At 39.6% G+C, this 23,447-nt stretch overlaps 1 protein-coding gene across 8 annotated transcripts in view; it reads right to left on the reverse strand.

The window, feature by feature from the left end:
• Window positions 1–23,447, reverse strand: part of AGK (acylglycerol kinase) — a 126,107-nt gene that overhangs the window by 41,757 nt on the left and 60,903 nt on the right. For all 8 annotated transcript variants that reach the window (XR_004351339.1, XM_032642231.1, XM_032642229.1 and 5 more), the window contains 3 exons: window positions 12,394–12,433; window positions 9,508–9,587; window positions 4,335–4,410 (listed from right to left, as the gene is read on the reverse strand). Coding sequence is in view for 7 of the 8 variants with exons in the window: in XM_032642231.1 (XP_032498122.1) it covers window positions 4,335–4,410; window positions 9,508–9,587; window positions 12,394–12,433 (196 nt within the window). In the remaining variant the exon portion in view is untranslated. The remainder of the gene's footprint in view (window positions 1–4,334; window positions 4,411–9,507; window positions 9,588–12,393; window positions 12,434–23,447) is intronic.

A 23,447-nucleotide genomic window follows, 5' to 3' on the forward strand; every position in this document is an offset into this window, starting at 1 on the left:
AAATAGGGGATCACGTGGAATCTGCATGGGTTCACCGAGAACAAGGCATTTCAGAGTATCCTCATCTTTGACAGATTACTAGATCAGAATATCAGGAAATCCAGACAGACATTCTATTGGGTCTTCAGCAAGGCACCTGACAAGTTATTTGATAATATCCTCGGGGACAAGGCGGAGATAGGTGGGAACAATACACTAGAATACAACTGGGTGAATTGATTACCAATTGAATGTCTACGTTCAAAGCAAGATGCTCAGTGGAGGGACATCAAATTTTAGGTAGATTCCTGGTGGCATTTCTTTAGGGCTCTCCATTCAGCCTTTTCCTACACAACACTTTATCAACAAAAGAGAGGAAAGGTAATTGACTGAATGCGTAAATGATACAAACCTGACAATCTTGCCCCTCCTGACTTCTTCAACCTCACCCTCTCTCCTGTCTCCCTTTGCTCATTCTCCTCCAACTACATTTGCCTCTCACTCTTCCTCAAGCCCCAAGTACACTCCTCCGAAGAGTCTCCGCACGTGCAGTACGTTCGGCCTGGAAGCTTTCCCCAACCTACCAGCATGACTCACTCATTTCCCCCACGTCTCTTCCAAAGGTCATCTTACCAGACTGGCCTTCCTTGGCCTCCTGAACTAAACTAACACCGCCATTACTCTTGGTCTCCTTACCCTGCTTGATTTTTCTTCTTGGCTCTCATCACCATCTGACAAATCATATGTTTATTTGTATATGTTTTTTATCTGCATCCCTCCTTTTCACACTTTGAATGGAAGCTCTTTGAGGACAGAGAGGGAAAACTTGTTTTGTTCAGACTGTATTCTCAACAGGTAGAACAGAGCTTACTTTGTAGTAGGTACTCAAATATTTGCAAGAAAAATTGATAAATATGAGTAAGTACATGAATGAAAGAACCAAAATTCAAAAAGATATTGACAGATTTAACAGACCATAATTTAAAAGATTACATTAATAGGGATGACACATTTGAGGCTCTGATCTTAAGAGGAAAATTCCAAATGCAACAAAGAGAAAGGATAAAGAGTGGCCGATGCAGAAAACGTGAACCTTATACCTTTCACAAAAATTAACTCAAAATGGATCATAGACCTAAATGTCAAATAAAAAACTATAAAGCTTCTAGAAAATCACACAGTAGAGGATGTAGGTGATCCTGGGTTTGTTGATGAGTTTTTAGATAAATCACCAAAAGCAAGAGCCACAAAAGAAAAAAACTGATAAGTTGGACTTCCTTAAAATTAAAAACTTCTGCTCCGTGAGAATACGGTTAAGAGAATGAAAACACAGCTTTAAAAGACAAGAGAAAATATTTTTGAAACACATATCTGATAAAGAACTTGTGTTCAAAGAACTCTAAAACTCAACAATAAGAGAACAAACAAGAAACAACTCAATTAAAATAGCAAAGATTTGAACAGACACCTCACTGAAGAAGATATACAGATGGAAAATAAACCAATGAAAAAATGTTCAATGTTATATGTCATTAGGGAACTGCAAATTGAGACAATGAGAAAATACTATATTCCTATCAGAACAGCTATAACCGCGAACACTGAGATCACCAAATACTGATGAGGATGTGGAGCAACAGAAAATCTCCTTAATTGCTAGTGGGAATGCAAAACGGTACAGCCACTTGTGGAAAGCAGTCTGCCAGTTTCTTACAAAGCTAAGCGTACCATGTAATACAGCCACTGCACTCCTAGGTATTTACCCAAATGAGCTGAAAAATTATGTCCACACAAAAACATGCACACAAATGTTTATGGCAGCTTTATTCATAACTGCAAAACCGGAAGCAATCAAGATGTCCTTCAATAGGTAAATGGATAAACAAACTGTTGTACATCTACATGATGGAATATTATTCAGTGAGAAAAGGAAATAAATAAGCTATCAAGTCATGAAAAGACAAGCCACTGAGGAGCCCAGGTGAGACCAACACAAGAACAGCTCTGAACACGGATTGTTGACCAACAGAATTGTAAGCAGAAAAACTGTTGTCAAGGTGGTTTGTTACGTAGCAATAGATAACTGGTATAGAAATAAATCTAAATACATTAACAATTACAATAAATGTTAATCGATTATATGGTCCAGTCAAAAGGTACACACACAAAAAGCATTGGATCTTTAAAATATCCTGTTTTCATGCCTTTACCAATGATGCATTAAAATATAAGGATACAAAATGGCTTAAGTAAAGATGAGTAAAAATTATACCAGGTAAAAACTAATCAACGCAAGCTAGTATGGTTACTAACAATACTAAAAAAAATAGACCACAGTAAAAGACAGCATTAGTGCTAAAGAGAGTATCTATGACAGTGTCAACATGCAAGAAAAATGAAATAATTTGAAATGTGAATGCATCTACTGACAGTCTCAAAATATAAAAAAGCAAAAGTGGATAAAACTACATAGAGAAATAGACAAATCTATCTAGTGCGATATTTCTAACACCTCTTTCTGAAAAATCTATAGTTCAAACAGAAGAAAAAAATCAGTAAGGACGTGTAAGATTTGAGCCACACAACTAACAGACTTGACTGAATGGACATATATAGAACATGGTACCCAATAACTGATATATATTCTTTTTAGGCCTACATAAAACATTTATGAAAACAAACCACATGCTAGGCCATAAAACAAATCTCAATAAACTTAAAATACTGGAATTATATAGACTACATTCTTTGACCATAACACAATTAAATCAGAAACCATTAACAAAAAGATGTCGGAAAACTTTAGATTTGAAAATTTTAAAACATGCTAAATAACTCATAGGTCAAACAAAAATCATGATGAAAATTAGAAAACATTTAGAAATGAATAATAATGAAAATATTATATATCAAAACTAGGACACAGCTGAAGCAGTAAAGTTTATAGCTTTCTAAGAAAACACCAGGAGAGAAGGGTGAAAATTAATGAAATATTCAAGTTAAAATGTCAAAAAGAACAGCAAAAAAAAGCCAAAGAAAGTAGAATGAAGGAAACAATAAAGACAGACCAGAAGTTAATGAAAGAAACATAAATGAAAGGATCAACAAGCCAAGAAATGGTTCTCGGCAAAAAGAATTAATTAAATTGACGCACCTCTCACATGACTGGCAGGCAAAAAAAAAAAAAAAAAAGCACAAATAAACAATAAAACAATACTGAGCAAGAAAATGATGTATTTCAGATGTCAAAGAAATTTAAAAGTTAAAAAGAAGATATTATGAACAACTTGATGCCTATTAATTTGAAAACTTAGATGAAATTCACAAATTCCTTTAAAAAATTTACCTTACTAAGATTAATTCAAGAAGAAACAGAACTTCCTGATGTACTTCTACAGCCATTAAAGAAAGTTAATATACAAAAAAATTTCCCTTCAAAGAAAGCTCCAGGCCCAGATGATTCTCCTTGTGAGTTCAACCAAACACTCCAGGAACAAACAAATATCGGTCTTAAATAACCATTCTCAGATCTCTCATACGTACAGTCTGCAATATGCATTACAGGTCCTGAAATAAATGTCAGTTTTCTTCCCCACTCTCCCATCCCTGGAGGCAGACAACTAGAAGACCACACCTCGGACAAGTTGGAGAAGAGAGTTCAACGTCAACATTGCATGGTCAACTGGACTAAATGACCGTTCAATCTCTATGATTTAATGAAAGTGTGTAATATTAAAAATTGGTATACCATAGATTTACAAACATGGTAACAGTGATTTTCACCAAATACACACACCTATGTACATACCACACACATAGCACTTAAAGTCAAGAAAGTGGAGTCTTTAGGCATCTTCTAAAATAGCACAATTCCCTCTCATTTATTTTTGTCCTCATTTCTTCTTACCCAAATCTCAAAAATTCTAAAGCTTTACCACTTAAAATTCCTCACCTGAAATAATTCCTCACCAGAAAGAAAATGTTTACCTGTCTGCGGAACTACCAAGAAATTAAATTAATTACTCAAACTTGAAATTTCTTTTTAATAGTCAGAAAAAGAATTCTTACAGCTGTAACAACTTTCATCTTCCAAGAGACAATAGTTCCACGTCCTATCTGTCAGATGAAAGGAGCCAAGTTCGTGGCTCCATTTAATCCTGTTCTGAAAGTGAAAAGCTGACTGTGGTTGGAAAAAACAATATTATCTTATTAATTATCAGAAGAAGAACACAACGTTGACTTCTCTGTTCTTATCTTCTAAGTGATAAGTGACTTCTGCTAAGAAGTCAAGAGGAGAGGATATGTTATAAGGAGGGGTAGCTTGGATAAAATCAACATTGTAGAGGAGTTCTCACCTTAACGATAGTCACATCCATGCCAGATAAGTGTAAAATCGGGGCAGCATTTTTTTCAAATAGAGTCCTGGCTTTGCTGTACACAAAGGAAAAAAACACAAACATTTTAACACGAGTTCTCAAGAGGAAATACAAGCCCAACCACCTTCTCTAGAAGAGAACAAGAAATAGCGTAGAGAACACGTTTCCTCTATTTGTTCAAGCACAGGAAGGCTAGTGAAGAGTAATGAGTTTCTCTGGATGTAAACGTGGACTCTTTCACTCTGGAGCCTCCAAGATTTTGCCCCGTGTCTAATACAATAAGCTCTTACCCATGTGGGACGCTTAGAGTGCACAATCTAGTTCCTCTAGAGGAACTGTGTGCACTGGATATGGCTCCACTCAGGCAACAATGTCTGACTCACTCAACAAGCATTTACTGAGCCTCTACTGTGTGCTAGACACATCTAGGAACTGGGCAAACAACAGGACAAGGCAGACAAAAATACATGTAACTGAGGTATAATGTAATAAGCCCTCATGGAACTTATTTACATTCCAGTGGTTGACTGAGAATGTACTAGAAATCAAGGGATACAGAAGCTGCAAAAAAGTCCCCAATTGCAGAGTCTCAGAGTTGAATAAACGTTAAAACATACCTATCAGTTGACTTGTCTTTTACCCAAATATTTCAACTATCACATCACAAAACAAAAACTAGTACTTTCAAAACAATCAACACCAAACATCTAACTTTTACATCCACATTTACTCAGTCCTCTTTCAAAAAGATTATTATTTTTTATCAGTGATGCATGCTTCAACTTTCTTAAGAATATTTTATACTAGAAACAGACACAAAGGTAGTGAATGAGGAACATGTAGAGTTATGCACAAACCAACTTCAACATTCTTTAAACTAAAAAGAAATAGCTATCAAATGGAACACAGAACATAAAAGATTTCTGATTATGAATTAAAATAGAAACTGAGAAGCTTGAGCAAATTTTTACAAGAACCAAAAAAATACCTTGAACCAAGGGCACACCTGAGCATGTAATAAGCAAATTAAACAAACATATCCTTCCTCCTCTACAGCTCTGAATGCTTGTAAGAATGAACATGAAAGGCTAAATGGAAATTTCTCCTTTCCAGATCACCATTTCTGGGGCTTAACCCAACAATAAAAGGCGAGCTAGTGATACTGTAAATATTTCTCCTTGCAGGGTTGCTTTCATTTCTAGGTTGATAAGAAAGGGTCAGGTGGAAGTGGATTAGATCTATCTCTGAGAAGCAAAACTCTGGAGAAGTCTCAATCAGCTGTATTAATCACTTACAACACATCTATAAGCTCCTCTGAGTTAGTTTAAGAAATAAGATTTGGGCTTCCCTGGTGGTGCAGTGGTTAAGAATCCACCTGCCAATGTAGGGGACACGGGTTCGAGCCCTGGTCTGGGAAGATCCCACATGCCGCGGAGCAACTAAGCCCGTGCGCCACAACTACTGAGCCTGTGCTCTAGAGCCCGCAAGCCACAACTACTGAAGCCCGCACGCCTAAAGCCCATGCTCCACGACACGAGAAGCCACCGCAATGAGAAGCCCACGCACTGAAACGAAGAGTAGCCCCGCTCGCCGCAACTAGAGAAATCCCACACACGGCAACAAAGACCCAACTCAGCCATAAATAATAAGTTAATTAATTAATTTTAAAAAAACAAATAAGATTTGTAGAAGTAAAATGAGGTATCACCTCACACCAGTCAGGATGGCCATCCTCAAAAAGTCTACAAAGAATAAATGCTAGAGAGGGTGTGGAGAAAAAGGAACCCTCCTACACTGTTGGTAGGAATGTAAATTGGTACAGCCACTATGGAGAACAGTATGGAGGTTCCTTAAAAAACTAAAACTAGAAGTAACATATGATCCAGCAATCCCACTCCTGGGCACATATCCAGAAAATATGAAAACTCTAATTCGAAAAGATACATGCACCCCAGTGTTCATAGCAACACTATTTACAATAGCCAAGACATGGAAGCAACCTAAGTGTCCATCACCAGATGAATGGATAAAGTGCGTGTGTGTGTGTGTGTGTGTGTGTGTTTCTGTGTGTAGAATATATTATATACATTATATATAAAGGAATATTACTCAGCCATAAAAAGAATGAAATATTGTCATTTGCAGCAATATGGATGGACCTAGAGATTATCATACTAAGTGAAGTAAGACAGAAAGAGAAAGACAAATATTATATGATATTACTTATATGTGGAATCTAAAAAGTAATACAAATGAATTTATTTAAAAATAGAAACAGACTCACAGACATAGAAAACAGTTATGGCTACCAAAGGGGGAAGGGATAAAGTAGGAGTATGGGATTAACAGATACACACTACTATATATAAAATAAACAATAAGAATTTACTGTATAGCATAGGGAACTATATTCAATAACTTATAATAACCTACAATGGAAAAGGATCTGAAAAAAATATATGTATGTATATATAACAATCATTTTGCTGTACACCTCAAACTAACACAAGACTGTAAATCAACTATACTTCAATTAAAAGAAAGAAAGAAAAAAGATTTGAACATTTGGGCCTTTATTCACATCTCTGTGATGCCACAGGTACAGAAAATCTCTAAAGTGGAAGTGAAGGCATTTTTTTTCCTTCTAATATTCCATATAAAAGATTGAAAAGCAAGTGTTACCAGTAATAAATGCATTATTTATTATATAATTAAGGGTGAGATAGCACCAGAGTTAAATAAAACTTTCTATACCTCTAGCAATTTGCAGGTTCACACGCACACACAAAATAATTACTCCTTAATGTATCATTTATTAATGCAAAACAGTTATTTCCAAAAGCTCTAATGTAGTTTTAAACCAGTACTACATAATGAAATAGCTACATGATAAATTATAAATTATGTGTCAGGTCAGAGTCAAGATGACAAAAATTGTACAGTTAAACAGTGAAAGCTTTAAAAAAAGATGCTGGAGAGATTCAAAGTGCCTGCTTCCTAGAAGCTTGCAGGGATTCACCTTGTTAAAGGGGACCATGACTTTAGAAAAGAAACACTTTCCTTACCTTAGCCTGCAGGTAAAGGTATTACACTTTTCAACAAGAACCTACCTTTAAAAACGCAAATACACTTACGTGTAAAAGTGTAAATGGAACCTAAAACTTCTCTAAAAGAAAAGTTTATTCATTTTTTAAAAATGCAAATATCTCAGGTAGGAACTCAAAATGACTGATTATAGCTTAAACAAACTACCATATATTTCAAGAGAATTAGCAAGTTACTAACTTACTAGATCTCTAGAGGAACAGGACCTGGAGCAGTTACAACAACGGAGGCAAAAGGAGAGATCCCAGGGTGGGAGAGCCAAGTAGAGAACCTTCTGACCCAGCCTACAGGTCAGTAATACCAAGAACAGCAGCTTATATTTCTTTTATCAGGTGCTAACTATGAAATGGAAAGAATGCTGAATACCTTATAGGCATTACCTCATTTAATCCTAAAGAATTACATGGTAATTTTTATAAGGCATGTGCTATTAGTTTTCACACTTTACAGATGAGTAAATTGAGGATTTAAGAAGTTAAGCAACACCGACCGTATCACAGAGCAGAGAAGAGTATACAGAGGATACACCCAGTTCCCTGCTAGCTTCTCCCACAGGCCACCAGTGACTATTTAGTTATCTTGGGTATTTTGATTGTGTTGTGTTAGAACCTTTGTTGATATTTTTGTTCAGCGTTGGTTTTAAACAAGAATGAACAAGAGGCCTTATGACTGGTATGTTTATGGGGGCGGGAAGTGGCTCCAACAAAGGTGGGCAAATATGATTCAATTAGGTAGAGTAATGGAGCCGATTTAGACAATCTGTAAGTAAATATCTTAAACTGCTGAATTAAAAAGAAATAAGGCGTGACTAGCCCTCACATCTGTGAAGCCACACACAGTACCTCCCAAGAAATGACTAGAGAAACTTATTTCAGAGCCCCTGCGTTTCTCTCCAATGTTAACCTCACCACTTAGAAGCTACTCCCAACTAAGCTTTTGGCTGTTGTTCTTATTATCTTAATGCCATTTGACTTCGAACTTGGAGAATCCAATCTAATACATACTTATTAATTTTTCCTCAGTCAGGACAAAAAGAATTGTTCTGGCCGTTAGATAGAATAAAAGGTATCACTTTTTTCTCCCCCTCAACCCTTTAATTCTTACTATTTTTAAAAAATAATTTTAAATTTTAAATGATTTCTTCTATAAGCCACCGAAAGTCTTATTTACCTTTCCAACTGAATGAGAGTTGTACCTAACTAGCAATGTAAAAAAAAAAAAGTTTTTATTTCGCTTACAGTACTTTTAAAAATTAATAGACTATTTTTTAGAGCAGTTGTTAGGTTCACAGTAAAAATGAGTGGACAATACAGAGAGTTCTCACATACCCCCTGCTCCCCTACACACATGCACACACACACAAAAAACCTCCCTCACTTTCAATATCCTGCACCAGTGTGGTACATTTGTTACAATAAATGAACATGGACACGTGACTGTCAACCAAGGTCCCAACTATTCTTCACATCTTAATTCTCAGAGTTGCCTCACATGACCCCTCGAGGCCAACCAGACCAGTTTACAGACTTTCCTGTGACACAGCAAAGGACATTAGTCGGCACTCCTGTCTGTAGGCCCCCGCCCGATGGGCCATTTCGTCAGTCGGGAACAATGAGTGTTCTCCCTTGACTGACCTCCAAGACCTAACTCTACATTCACCACTTTGGGAAAGAATGTTTCTGACCTCACAAGGCCACGGTGCTTTCGGCAATCTCTGAACATCCTGTAACAGAGATGGACTCATAATTTACATCACAGCAGCAGAAGTTGTTCCCAAAGGGGCTACCACCAAGCAGATAAGATTGATTTGAGAGTGTTAATTCTGGAATAATTATTAAACTTCAATTAGACCAGTTAGCTAGGCATCAGTTAGCTTTATAGTTATATCTGATTAACCGTGATTTCTACATTACAATTGAATCTTATTGCTACAAGGGTACTGAACCTAGTAGCTCCAATTCCACACAATCCAACCAGCTGCCTAGTATTCTGTGACTCTTTTCCCCTTAGAAAAACCAAATCTATAACAAGTCACAAACTGAACTACCCTTTGCAAGCGGCAGGATTGAGAAAGACGGTTGCCTTCTTCACTTGTGCATTGGGAGGAATAAGTTGACTGCCAAACACCTAAAAAGGAACAAAGAAAAGTTTTCAGTAAATGTCCTTCTATTCAGTTAGTGAGCACAGATATTCTTTCATTCCAAAATAATTTACTACTGGCAGATACGGTGTCTACCCTGGGGAAACAAATGGGATTTCATGTTGACAATCCCACCATAAACGACAACAATAAAAGTGCACCTTTATTTAATGAAAATAAGCTGAATTTTATATTGTAATAAAACGCCCTGCTTCATTCACCTACTAAAGGTAAGTAATTTTTCTTTTCTCTGTAAGATATGACTAGGTTTATTACAACCAGTAAGTCCGTAGTCTGTCACAAGGGAAGTTTAATTTGTCTTCAGTTTTCAGAATATAACCTTTTTCTCTTTTAACTTATTACTAAAGCTTATTCATGAAGAATCTTCATGTTACCAGTTAATCTTCGTATCTTTATACACATAAAAAATAAATCTAATACTCTATTTGCCTCCTTTCTTTGCAACCTTGATACGTAGCATCAACTGGTACAGGAAAAGAAATGTAATTAATATTTACTAAGCACCTAGTACTTGTCACTTCCACACATATTAATTCTTAGTTCTTAGAAACCAAGGAGGTATTAAATATTCCCATGTTTATAGATGAGAAAGCCAAGATTCAGAAAGATTAAGTCAGTCAAAGTGTTAATAAATTACAAGCCTAGAATTTATATGAATCTAACTCCAAACTTCTACTCTATCAGCTCTAAAGAGCTAATAAATGATGAGGCAGAGTTAAGACACCCAGAGGACCAGATGCGAGGAGTGAAAATGGGAAGTAACGGGAGGAGAAGGTGGTCAATAAAAGGAATGAGAATAGGAAAACCCCAAAGAGGGCAAAATTGCGAGTCTTAGGTTGTGGGAAGTAGGTCTGGGCCAAGGAGGTAGAATTAAGTACAGAAGCACAAAGTAAATATAGGAGAAAAATGGAAGTTACACCAAGATTTTTATTAAGTAACTGACCCCAACTCTACCACCTCCCTGACAGCCCACTGGAGATCCTTTGTCACCATTGTCTATTTCTTGCTTTAAAAAAAATAAACTTCTATTTCTGAATACTTCAGAAAGACATACTATTTCTTTGTAAAAAGTTTCTGTGTACGTTATAATTACTACTCTGTTTCCACTCTTATTGAGTTAGATCTTAACATTTTGCTGCCAAATCTCTAAATATTGTAATTTGTTCTTTTTCTATCCATACTATTTCTGGAATTTGGCCAGTAATGATTTAATTAACCTGCGAGATTCCAGATCTACAGTTCTAGATTATTCCTCCTGGTCCTGGGTTTTTAGCCTCTAGAAGTCTTATCTACCTGCAACTCATGTCTCAGGTTTACATGAGACTACAATGAGGTGAGTTTATGTGAGATTAAAAAAAAAATCGGGCTTCCCTGGTGGCGCAGTGGTTGAGAGTCCATCTGCCGATGCAGGGGACACGGGTTCATGCCCCGGTCCGGGAAGATCCCACATGCCGCAGAGCGGCTGGGCTCGTGAGCCATGGCCGCTGAGCCTGCGCTCCGCGATGGGAGAGGCCACAACAGTGAGAGGTCCACGTACCATAAAAAAAAAAAAAAATCATATTCTTTCAAGAATTTAGACTGAAAAGGGAAGGACACAGACAGGAAAAGTAACTAGAGGGAGGGGGCTATAAGGATGAATTCGCTTCCTTTTTTCAGATGGAAGGAGCTAAATGGGTGTCAGGAAGTGGAGAATTAGAACAGTGGGGAAAGTAAGAGGAGATGGAGTTCAGAACAGAGGTGGAGGTATTTACTTTGCACAAGAAAGGGAGTACCCCATGACCACTCTTCCTTCAAGGGGGAAAGCCTTCCCCTCCCAAGAGGATTTTCCAGTTGCTAGTGGAAAATTAGCTTGGGGTAAAGATCACCTCAAATTTAATATTAAAGTTTATTTGAATTGATTTCCAAAACAACTTAGAGCCATAAGAGATAAAAACAACAAAGCAATCGTATTCTTGAAACACAAATTTAGAACAGTTAGGGAATTACTAAAAAGAGGAATTTATTAATAGTATCTATTGTCATTGTCATCCACGGAAACATTTCAAAAACAAACATGAGGTCTGCCACCCACCTCTCCTACTAAATGCATCATGTCTGTTGTCATTTTTTAGTTTCATGTTTCTTTTTTGGTATTTCTGACATCGTATGCCTGAATGACGTTAACAAAAAGGCAACTCAGTCGTGCAAATTAATCTGCAATGTATAACGCACACATTTGGAGGGGAGGGAAGAACAAAATTGTGGCCTTAAACCTGAAAGGATTAACAATTCAGCTACAACTAGATAGATGAATATTTAAGCGCAATATCATGGGAGAGGGTCTGAATCAGTTGTGCTAAAGAGACAGGCTTTAAAAATATGAATCGACAGTTTTAAGAAGATTTGACTTTGAGAGGTAACGCCTGTTCTGAACTGATATCCTTGGAGGTTATTCGGATTAGGGATGATTCGGGCTTTAGCCAGATCTTCAAGGACACCTGCAGACATGAACAAATTCCCAGAGTGCCAACCAGTCCAGTTCTGTGTTCTCTGGACTAATCCAGAAGTAAACAAGTCTAAAGGGGTGGGCACTGGAACTGCTCCTCACCAGATTGTTAACTTCCTGCAGTTCTATTCAGAGTTGGCTGGCAGCCTGATTCACCCCGATAGTGGGGAAAAAATAGCCAAGCTGCGCTGATGCAAGGCACTGTGCAAGTCCCCCTGGAACAGCCTGAGATTTCTGCACAGTGGAGATAAGGCGGGTTTTAATTGTTTCATATTAAATGGCATTACCTGAGCTTCTTGACAGGCTGCTCTCCTTAGTAGGTTATCACTATCAAAGTAAACAGAACAGAATGAACGTTAGCTTTAATAAGTAGGTTCAGATCCAAGCAAATCATCGTCATTTTTAGAAATATGTATAACTCTTCCCTGTAAAATACCCAAGTCAAAGTTTCTTAAGACCTGTAACAAATCATGGGCACATTTGAAAAATACTTTCTCTGAATGAAACCCGGTGTTAGGTTTCCGTACTATGGGAGGCATGGTAATCCCTCCTCCCTCTCAGATGTCCACATCTGAGAATTCCCTGGCAGTCCAGTGGTTAAGACTCAGCGCTTACACTGCTGTGGGCCTGAGTTCAATCCCTGGCTGGGGAACTAAGATCCTGCAAGCTGCGTGGCTCGGCCAAAGAAAAAACAAAAAAAGGATGTCCACATCCCAGAACCTGAAAATGTTATCTTATGTGGCAAAAGGGATTTTGCAGATGTGACTAAGTTAGGATCTGGAGATAGGGAGAGAATGCTGGATTACGCAGGTGGGCCCAATCAAACCACAAGGGTCCTTAAAAACAGAGAAACTTCAGCAGCAAATATGACCATGGAAGGATGGTCAGAAAGATGCAACCTCACTGGCTTTGAAGATGGAAGGCGGCCGTAAGTCAAGGAGTGTGGGTACCCTCCAGAAGCTGTGACGGCAAGGAAATGGGTTCACCCCAGAGCCTCCAGAGGAACGCTGTCCTTGCCAACACGGTCATTTTAGCCCAGTGAGACTTGTGTTGGACCTCTAATCCACAAAACCATAACATAATAAATTTGTGCTGTGTTAGATCACTAAGTTTGTGGTAATTTGTTAGGGCAGCAGCAGAAAATGAATGCACATACCCTGCATTTTTCTTATCCAGTAGAAATTATTCAGGTCATTTGCCAGAAATAAATTTAATATGTAGTTGCTTCTGCTAGTGTTTTATCTAAATCAGGGGTCCCCAACCCCCGGGCCACAGACCGGTACCAGTCTGTGGCCTGCTAGGAACCAGGCCACACAGCAGGAGGTGAGCAGTGCGTGACCGCAGAGCTTCATCTGTATTTACAGCCACTCCCCACCGCTCGCATTACCACCTGAGCTCCGTCTCCTGTCAGATCAGCGGCAGCCTTGGATTCTCATAGGAGCTCGAACCCTACTGTGAACTGCACATGGGAGGGATCTAGGTTGCTCACCCCCTATGAGAATCTAATGCCTGATGATCTGAGGTGGAGCTGAGGCGGTGATGCTAGCGCTGGGGAGCGGCTGCAGATACAGATTATCATTAGCAGAGAGGTTTGACTGCACAGAGACCAAAATAAATCAACCGCTTGCAGACTCATATCAAAACCCTGTCAGTGAGTGGCAAGTGACAATTAAGCTGCATCTTACGGAGTAGACTGGACATAAGCAACACACTTCGGGTGTCACTGTCTCCCATCACCCCCAGATGGGACCATCTGGTTGCAGGAAAACAAGCTCAGGGCTCCCACTGATTCTGCATTATGGTGAGTTGTATAATTATTTCATTATATATTACAATGTAATAATAAATAAAGTGTAATGCGCTTGAATCGCCCCAAAACCATCCCCTACACACACCCGGTCCCTGGAAAAACTGTCTTCCACGAAACTGGTCCCTGGTGCCAAAAAGGTTGGGGACCGCTGATCTAAATCTCTTATTTTTTGTATCACAGTCAGATACTCAATTATATCATAAACAGAAAATTTGGGCATGAGGCAAAATTTTGCCTTGCAAAAACAAAAACATTCTATCAGAACATGTTCATCTATTTAGCATAAAGCTTTCTAAAATGTTTGTGCCACTTATACCTTAAGAGCACTTTAAATGGCTGACTGCCTACTGGGTTCCAGAATCTTCTCCTTGTAAGAGTCAATTCTAATGCGTGTTGCTGGCACTGCTAAGATAATACCTTCAACCTGGTTAACAACAGTTAAGAAAACTAATACCCAGAAAACATGACCAATAAACAATTTATAGGAAAGAATTAAAAGGAGAAAAGTGTTATTTCACTTAAATTTTCTGTATAGACCTTTTTCATAACATCAAAGACCTTGAATTTTGCATTTTTATAGTAATTCAAATCTAATTTTGACATTTAAGTTTGAACTAAAAAAATTAAACAATCTTTTGCTTTCTGCCATGGTTGCAGTCAAAGGCTATGGAGTTTTCTTCCATAGCCAGGCTGGAGGAGGACCCCTAGATTTCACAGAGCAGTCAGCTTCTATGAGAAAGTGGAAGTATCTCTTCCCTAAGGGGAAGTACCTCTGCTGCCCACCTGAAACCTAAGGGCAATGACAACGTCCCATTACAATTATAATGGCACCAGTACCTCAAAGCACATACGGTTTTACAACGAAGATTTGAGGGGGATGGATCCCTTGTGAGGTCTACCCCACAAGGCGCCTTTACAGCCAGGTTCAGTCCCCTGCTTGAGTGACACGGCTCCCTACTACCCTGTGGCGGAGGGAGTCCTACAAGCTCCCCTCCCCTCCCCCACCCAAGAGTCACAAACATGCACGTTCTGCTCTTCTCTTCACATGCCCCGCCATCAGCTGCTCCCGGTGAATTATTCTAACATCAGCAAAATATATACACACATGCAAGATGAGGTAAATTCAGGGTACAAACTAGTAAGATATTTTAAAATAATTAACATGTCAGTCACCCCTTATAGTTGACTTGATCCCTCACGCTCATGCCCTTCTGCACAATGACGAGGTGAAATACTGAGCCCTCAGTAACGGCCAGATCATAAAATAAAACTGGGTTCCTTGTAGTCAGCCGAGCATTGTCACCAGATTCCCCCGGGCTCGGCTAACCCTCAGTCTAGCTTCCACACTGCCTGGGGTACCACTTCCAGCCTCACAGGACTGTCTTCCTGCAACCACCTGCCTCAAAGTGTTTTTCCTAGTAGACAGAATGACCTGTGCCTCCACTCTCTTTTCCTACAAAGACATCCTATGGATTATTCTGTACAAGTATATGCTGCTATAAAAGCTGAGTGCCTATCTCTACACCCCTGTCCATTTCCCCCAGCCAGCCTCCTCCTCTTCCTACTAGGGACAGGCCTCCGAGGGCGCCAGGCTCCTCTGGGTCATTAGTAGATACCATCTTCCTTACTGAATCAGCCACACTGATGCTTGTGGACCCAGCTGAAAACGCAAGACCCCCAAACATATACAAGAATATGGGTAGCACCTTGGATCGTGTTTTTCCTCAATTCTTTTTTGCTAGGAGTAAAATTTTGATGGTTAAACTTGTGATGAAGTATATTATTAAAGATCTCAGCTCTCTCGAGCTTACTAATACTGCTTGATGTATCAGCCTGCTATTCAATATCAACAGATTTTTTGATCGTTAATTCCCTGGATTTTACCGTGTCTAATGGAACGTGCATGCTGCCAATGCCACCCGTGAGAAAGCCAGAATATGTACCAATTTAGACACTACAAAAGAAGTCCTCATTATAATCATACTTAATTTTTTAAATATCAAAAATGGTATTAACTATGTTGATCACGCTCTCTGAACCAAACTGTATCTAAAAATCAAAGGTATCCTCAAAGGAAAAAATATTTCTCCTATTGACATATTCTGATGGTCTACAGAAAGCTCTAAAAACTATTTCAAAAAAGAAATTTCAAGAACATTTTCTGTAACGGCTGCATTGGTGGAATAGAAAATAACTTAAAATTCACAGAACTACTGCGTGCCAGACACTACGGCAGTTCTTTTCATAAACGTTTAATCTCTGCAACAACCTTGCCAAGGCAGGCATTATATTCTCATCTTACTGATGAGGAAGTCCAGGCTCAGAGAAGCGGGAGAGCTGGGTTTCAAAGCCATGCCAACCTAACCCTACAGTAAGTGCCTTAAGGCTCCTTCTTCTTAATTTCAGACAATACTGAATGGGCAGTACTCCTTTGGATGTATACATTATAGCACATTTATTAAATTTATCACATTACTTCCTAGTTTCGTCTAATATAACTCTTAAGATTTACAACCATATAATTTTTAAAATAAGTTCAGGTGGAATAAAGCTCCCAAAAGTGATTGGTGAAACAAACTTATTTAACACAAGGTGCCAGGTACAGCACCATGAACAAGATTCGGTCCTGACCTGAAGAAGCTTAGAACCCACGGGCAAAGAATAGCTCTTGGTAAATATCAGTGATATAGTAAAAGACATGTTTCTTGATAGATAACATGCCAGGCACTGTGCTAGATGTCTGGGATGTACCAGTGAATAAGCCCAACATTCCCCATCCTCATGAAGCTTACACTTCAGAAGGGAAGAAAGACAATTCGATTGGCAGTCATCAAGTGATGTGACTTTTATGTGCACCATGAAAGAGGCGTATAAGAGGGGTATCTAACCTAGCCTTGAAGGAATTAGAGAAGACTTTTTACAGGGACAGTGAAGTTGAGATCTGGGAGATAAATAAAAAGTAGCCAGGCAAAAATAGGGAGGAGAGTGCAGGCAGAGGAAAGAAAATGTGAAAAGCCTGCAAGCGCTAGATCACGACCAAGGTAGGAAACTGAAAGCAGTTCGGGACAGCTGCAGGCAGGAAGCCACGGAGGAGCCACGTACAGGCCAGACCACCAAGAGCCTTTCTTAACCTATTTAAGGAATGGGGATTTCATCCTAAGGGCCATAAGAAGCCATTAAAGGGTTTTAAGAAGAGAACTGATATGGTCAGGTTTACATTGTAGAAGGATCATTCTGGCTGCAGTGTCAAGAGGGCAAGGGTCAAAGGTAAGATTGAATCCAGGGAGCCAGGGAGGATTCTTCAGGAACGCAGGTCAGCAAGGAGGTCTAGAGCCAGGATGGAGGTAGTGGAGATGGAGAGAAGACAGACTCAGCAGACATTTGGAGGTAAACTTAAGGGCTGGCTCGTGGGAACCAATGGGAAGGGAGGGGTCAAAGATGGGGCCCACATTTCTTCCAGTGGAAGGCAGTGGAAGGTGGTACCAGTCACAGAGATGGAAGGCAGGAGGAGGGACAGGTAGAGGAGGGAGGAAGCTGAGTTTAGTTTTAGACTGGTCGATCTGAGGCAGTGATGAGAGAGCAGGTGGAAGGTTCCAGGGGACAACTGGAACATCTGGAATTCCAGACAGAGCTCTTGACTAAAGATACACATGGTAATAAGAGGGGTGAGAGGGGATAAGATCATCTCCATGAGGAGGTGGAAGCAGAAGCAGGAAGACATACCCTGCACGTTGGGACCCTCCACAGAGAACACCAAATGACTCTCAAGTAAATGGAGACTGCACCTCATCTCAAAGCCAAAGGAAAGATGTGGTGGACAAGCAAGGAAAAAGGCTAAGCATCCTTTCCCTTATCTCCCATCATGCTCTCGATGTTGCCTCTACTCTTGGCAAACTGTATGCCTTGCTGTTCCTAAAAGACAGAGTGGACTGCATTTTTCCCCTCCAAGGATGTGGTCATTTTATCCCCTTTCCCTTTAAAAAAATCGAAGGCCAAACAATACCACCCACACCCTTACCTCACCACACACAAAGCTGCTTGTTGTATCTTTCCTCCTTGATTCTAACTGTCTTGAAGTCATGGATAATTCACCCTTTTCTCTTCCACAGCACAGAGCACAGACTCTTGTAGGTAATCTAAGATACTCAATAAATAATAAATGTATGTTTATGTTTAATAAATAAATTTATGTTTAATAAATAAGTGGCAAGTGTTTGAACACAAGAGACTGACTCCCTGTGCCCAGACAGACAGACTCTGTTCTGGAGGATAAACTGAAGGTTATTCTTTGTAGGAGTATCTGGCATTCTTGAACCAAGAGATCAGCTGGGATGGTTCTTCAGTGTCATGACCACCAAAGGGCAAGAGGAGGGCTCATTGTGGGGCAGGACAGGAGAGGAGGGGAAACTTCAAACAGTCACAGGAACTTTACTAGATCAAAAAGACGCAGGGAGGTGTGTGTGTGTGAGCGCACATGCACGTGTGTATATTTGCCAGAGAGGGTAATGGAACTAGAACCCTCTAGAAAGGCTAAGTCAAGAACTCCTTTCGGTACACCAGGAAGCACCATAAGAACTGTCCCAGTGGCTGAGTTTGGTGTCAGAAATTCCAGATTGCTAATGAGTCAAGAATCTGATTGTGAAACAAAGACCCTGTGACCAGGAAAAAAAAAAAAAAGTACTGTATATAAATTCCAAGCCCATGCTGTTTCCACTACAGCATGCTGCCTCCTGAGAGAATTGAAGTTTAACACAATTTAAAAGAGGTGCTACAAAATGTAGTCATATCAAAAAGGGTCCCTGAAGGTCTGCTCAGTACTAAAGTGCCGGTTCTTTGACAGAAAGAAATTACAAGCTTCTGGATTAGAAAATGAAAAAATCTGCTGATGTCACCCTGCCTGAGGCTTTAAAAGAATATGAACAATGCCTGCTACCACAGGAAGTGGGATGCTCTCAATTTATTCTGAGCCATAAATGTTTTATTTATTACTTTAGTACTGCAAAATAAGATAAGTTGTTATTTCAATAACAACTCTACATGGAGAGAAAAATCACATGGATCCATCCTATTTCCCAAAAAAGACTTCCCGCTATAGTCTAGAGGCAAACTGTACAGCAACTGCCACCACCAGCTTTTCCCTTCATGCATGCAAACACAGCTTTTGCTTTACACAAAACAGATTTCAAGTGTAGATGTTTATAACAACTACTTCTACTAATCAAAGTGTACTAGAATAATTAATCATTATATTGCAGTGGTGGTACCCACTGGTTGGCAGCAGGGATAGAGTGGAAACGGAAGCAAAGATGAAAATGAACCTTTGAGAAGCGATTGTCTTGTGTGCAAGACGGCAAAGCTTTCAAACTACAGATTCCTCCTCAAGCCCATGCCACCTCCAATTCCCCACCCAAGGGCTGCTGCATTGAGCCTCTGTCATTCACGGGAAAATGCTGACTGTCCCTGCCTAAGAGAAAGGCATGTGACAAAGCCGGAAGAAATGCAGCCCCTTAAACAAGAATGCTTGATCTTTGAGGCCTGAAGAATGTTCATCTGGATAGAAGAAAATGGATAGTATGCTGATTAGAAACTCCAAGAGAACAATGAAAACAGTAATGATTTTTTTAAGGTATTTTATTTTGAATGATTCTTTAAATTCTACAGTGCTTTACAATTTTCAAAAGTTTTACACACATGATTTCATATAATCCCATAACCCTTTTTTCCCCCATCCCTACATTGTCCCTCCCCCCTTCCCTCTCTCCACTGGTAACCACTAGTTCATTCTCTATATCTGTGAGTCTGCTTCTTTTTTGTTTTACTCACTAGTTTGTTGTATTTTTTAGATTCCACATATAAGTGATACCATACGGTATCTGTCTTTCTCTATCTGACTTATTTCACTTAGCATAATGCCCTCCAAGTCCATCCATGTGGCTACAAATGGCAAAATTTCATTCTTTGTTATGGCTGAGCAGTATTCCACTGTATGTATGTAAGTATATATACACACACACACATACCACATCTTCTTTATCCATTCCTCTGTTGATGGACACTTAGGTTGCTTCCATACCTTAGCAGTTGTAAATAATACTGCTATGAACACTGGGGTGCATTGTACCTTTTCAAATTAGTGTTTTTTTGGATGTATATCCAGGAGTGGAATATCCTTCCAGATAGATTTCTGTACTTAGGTATATTTAACAATGCAAAGATAAACATTTTTAATAATAATATAAAGCAAGTCAAGAACATTTCCCCAAGACTGTTATTTGCCAAAACAGGAAAGAAGGAAAGAAGGGAAGGAGGGAGGGAGGGAGGGAGGGAGGGAAAGAGGGAGGGAGTCAGTCAAATCCATGGTTAGCAAGAATGAATAAGTCAGCATTGAAATTAAAAATCTAGAGAAAGTAGCTTCTCTGAGGAATGAGCTGATACAGCAACCCCTTTCGTATCTTGCCTCAATAAAGTCAGTCCTCCCAGCAGGCTTTGCCAAAATATGTTTCACCCCATTTAATACGTAAGATGTGTGATTTACCCCAGAGATATCAATTTACCCACTATTTAACCATGGCTTCCTGAACATTTACACTAATTTTCAGGTCTACAATCCCTGTTTTGACTATCTTTATTTATTTCTTTGTCAAAGTGTTAAAGTTCTACAGCTTTAAAGGTATTTTATTTAAAGCTAAATAAAATGCCTTTATCAAAGGCATCCAAACCCAAGTTCCATTTCCTGACAATGAACATTTTTAAGGCTGGGCAAGTCCTCAGAAATTATCTAGTCCAGTGCTTTTCAACCGCCCCCAACACAGGCTGATCCCCACCAATCAAATGACACGACATTCCACTGGCAAGAGATGCACACATACCATACCACACCACACCACACCACCCACCCACACACACCCCTCTTATGTGATGCCAATCCCTAAACCCCACGTGATTCTGGTACGTTCACTTAATGAGGGAATCCTTCAACAGTGCCATCTCCTTTGAGCTCCTAAAAAATACGCAATGGATCTAGCCTGAGAAACTTCCGGCCTGGGGATTTGCCCGTCGTTAGACAGAAGTTACTCAAAGACTGAGCAGTAGAACTTAAGCCTTCTCATTCTCAACAATGGCCTTTTTTCTCGCAATACTCTGCTTCTACTCTGTTCTCTACGGGCATCCCCGAATGGCACAAAAAGCAGTCAATAAATCCCCACCCACTCTTTAATCACACATGCAGGCATATGCCTCTGCTACGGTCACCTCAATTCACGACTGATAACTCTAATGATTACCTTATCTCCTGCAAGTAGGCTTCGGAAAAAGCCCAACTAAATCTGACCCCACTCTTTATGCATGAATTCAAAAACACTTATTAGCCAGACAAAGACCCAACCTCTGTCCTCAGCGGGAAGGCCCCGTCCGTAATAATGGCTAGCGGCTGCACAAAGCTCTAGTTGAACTAGTACTTATTCTTTCTCTCTGAAATATAGAAATCCAAACGCTATCTTCCTCCAGTCTCACCTGTTCCCAGCCATTTTAGTCTATACCTGTGTGCTTAAGTGGAACACGCCACTACTTCTAAATATTTCAAGTACCTTCTAATTCCTCGGGTTCTCTCCACAAAACTTCTCCTCTCCAGTTCAGGATAGGAAGTGACTTGATGAAAAATGGCATCCCCTGAGGGCTCCTCTCACGTAATAAACGAATCATTTGGGTCTGTTCTGTAGAACTTTCCATCAGCCAGAGAGATGGAAACGGGTTCTGCCGGTTATTCCCTCATTCCATTGACCAAGAGAAATGGACACGTAGGAAGCCTAAATTGTCTCTCTTTCTCCTCTTAGAACATGAATTTTTTCTATTTTCACCCTCTTATTCGAGCCTCAGCTTTCCCTAAAATACCAATTTCTGTTCCGACTCCACTGCCGTATTAATATCCGCAGGAGCTGAGGTCTGAGGACCGTCTCCAGCTAGCTGCTAGGTTACGCTCAAGTGCGGGCTTTGGCTGCCTTTAAAGGGCATCGTTCTTTGAGATGCTACCACTAGGCACTTTTTCAATGACTCCTACCCCTACCTAATTCTCACAAGTATTCTGACGTTGTCCTATGGTTCATTTACTTCTTCCACTTTCTGCTCTTTTTCCATCCATTCATTTTTAGCCTACATGCCAGCTCAAACATTCTATGCCACATACTTCTCTTCACATACTGTATTAACAACATTAACTTTACTAGGCAACCCAAATACTAGTTCTTTCTGTTCTGTCAACCTTTATACATTTGCATATACAATCACAAACAAAGTAACAATTAAATACAAGGTCCTTGCACCTATTTGCATAGAAAAAGAAAAGACAGGGCTTCCCTGGTGGCGCAGTGGTTGAGAGTCCGCCTGCCAATGCAGGGGACATGGGTTCGTGCCCTGGTCCGGGAGGATCCTACATGCCACGGAGAGGCTGGGCCCGAGAGCCCCACGTACCGCAAAAAAAAAAGAAAAGACAGAAAACAAATAACACAGAGATTACGACAGGTATTCAGGAAGAAAGCACAGGAAGAGAGAGTCCCTTCCGATCTTCCTCCCACCCGACAATGTGCTCTGTATAAATCACATGCAGAAAGAGGTTATTTACTTTGAGCTCCAAGATTCAGGACAGATCTGGATAACTTCTGACCTATAAACACATAAACTAGTAGCTACTATTGTCAGTATTTCTGCAGTTCCAGCACATGCAATATTTGAGATGTCAGTTACTACCTGGGGAAGGGTTAATTTTAGCATCAGCTATGATTATTCTCTCTGCAGTGCTTGGAGCAGCTAAAACCACGGATATAAATACCCCTAAAAATTATGTAAAATCTACAAAACAAAATATAACTTAAATATACCTCTGCCATTCCATCTCAGTCCAACCCCATCCCGCTCTACCTCCCACTAGTAAACATATGGAAGACACAGAAAGGAAGCAAAATAAACAACATAGTTTTTTTAAAAGAAGAAATCTCTTTTCTAAATAATATGACAAAGAGTTAAAAGGAAAGGGAAAATAAACTTCACTGCACTTAGAAAAAAAGGGAAAAAAAAAAGCTTCCCCTGTTCCCTATCAAATCTGGGCTGACAGGCATGTTATTTAATTGCCCATAAATGAACTTCTTTAAATAGCACCTATTAATACTCCAAATTTCAGCATCAGCTTGTGCTCAGAAAAAGAGACAGAGAGAGAAGAAACCTGAAACCGCTAAAACGCAAAACAAACTGCTTTCTTCAAATTGCAACAAAATCTGGAATGAGGAAAAGCCATGAGGGGGAAGAGCCTTGCTACCTTCTGCAAAGTCAGAGGCTAATGTGAACGGATGTCCAAGTAAAAATAAAACATCTGCTTGGTCAGAAACCACAGAGATCCTGAGAAATAAAACACAAGGCATTATTGGAACCATAATCTGTACCAAAAGAAACAGCACAGGTCTAGTCAAGTGTGGCTCCTGCATAATTTCCCCCTGAAATCTGACACACTTACCCCTGGACATCCTGTCAGGGTCTCAAACT

The sequence above is a fragment of the Phocoena sinus genome, chromosome 9 (genome assembly GCF_008692025.1).
Source record: "Phocoena sinus isolate mPhoSin1 chromosome 9, mPhoSin1.pri, whole genome shotgun sequence".
Lineage (NCBI taxonomy): Eukaryota > Metazoa > Chordata > Mammalia > Artiodactyla > Phocoenidae > Phocoena > Phocoena sinus.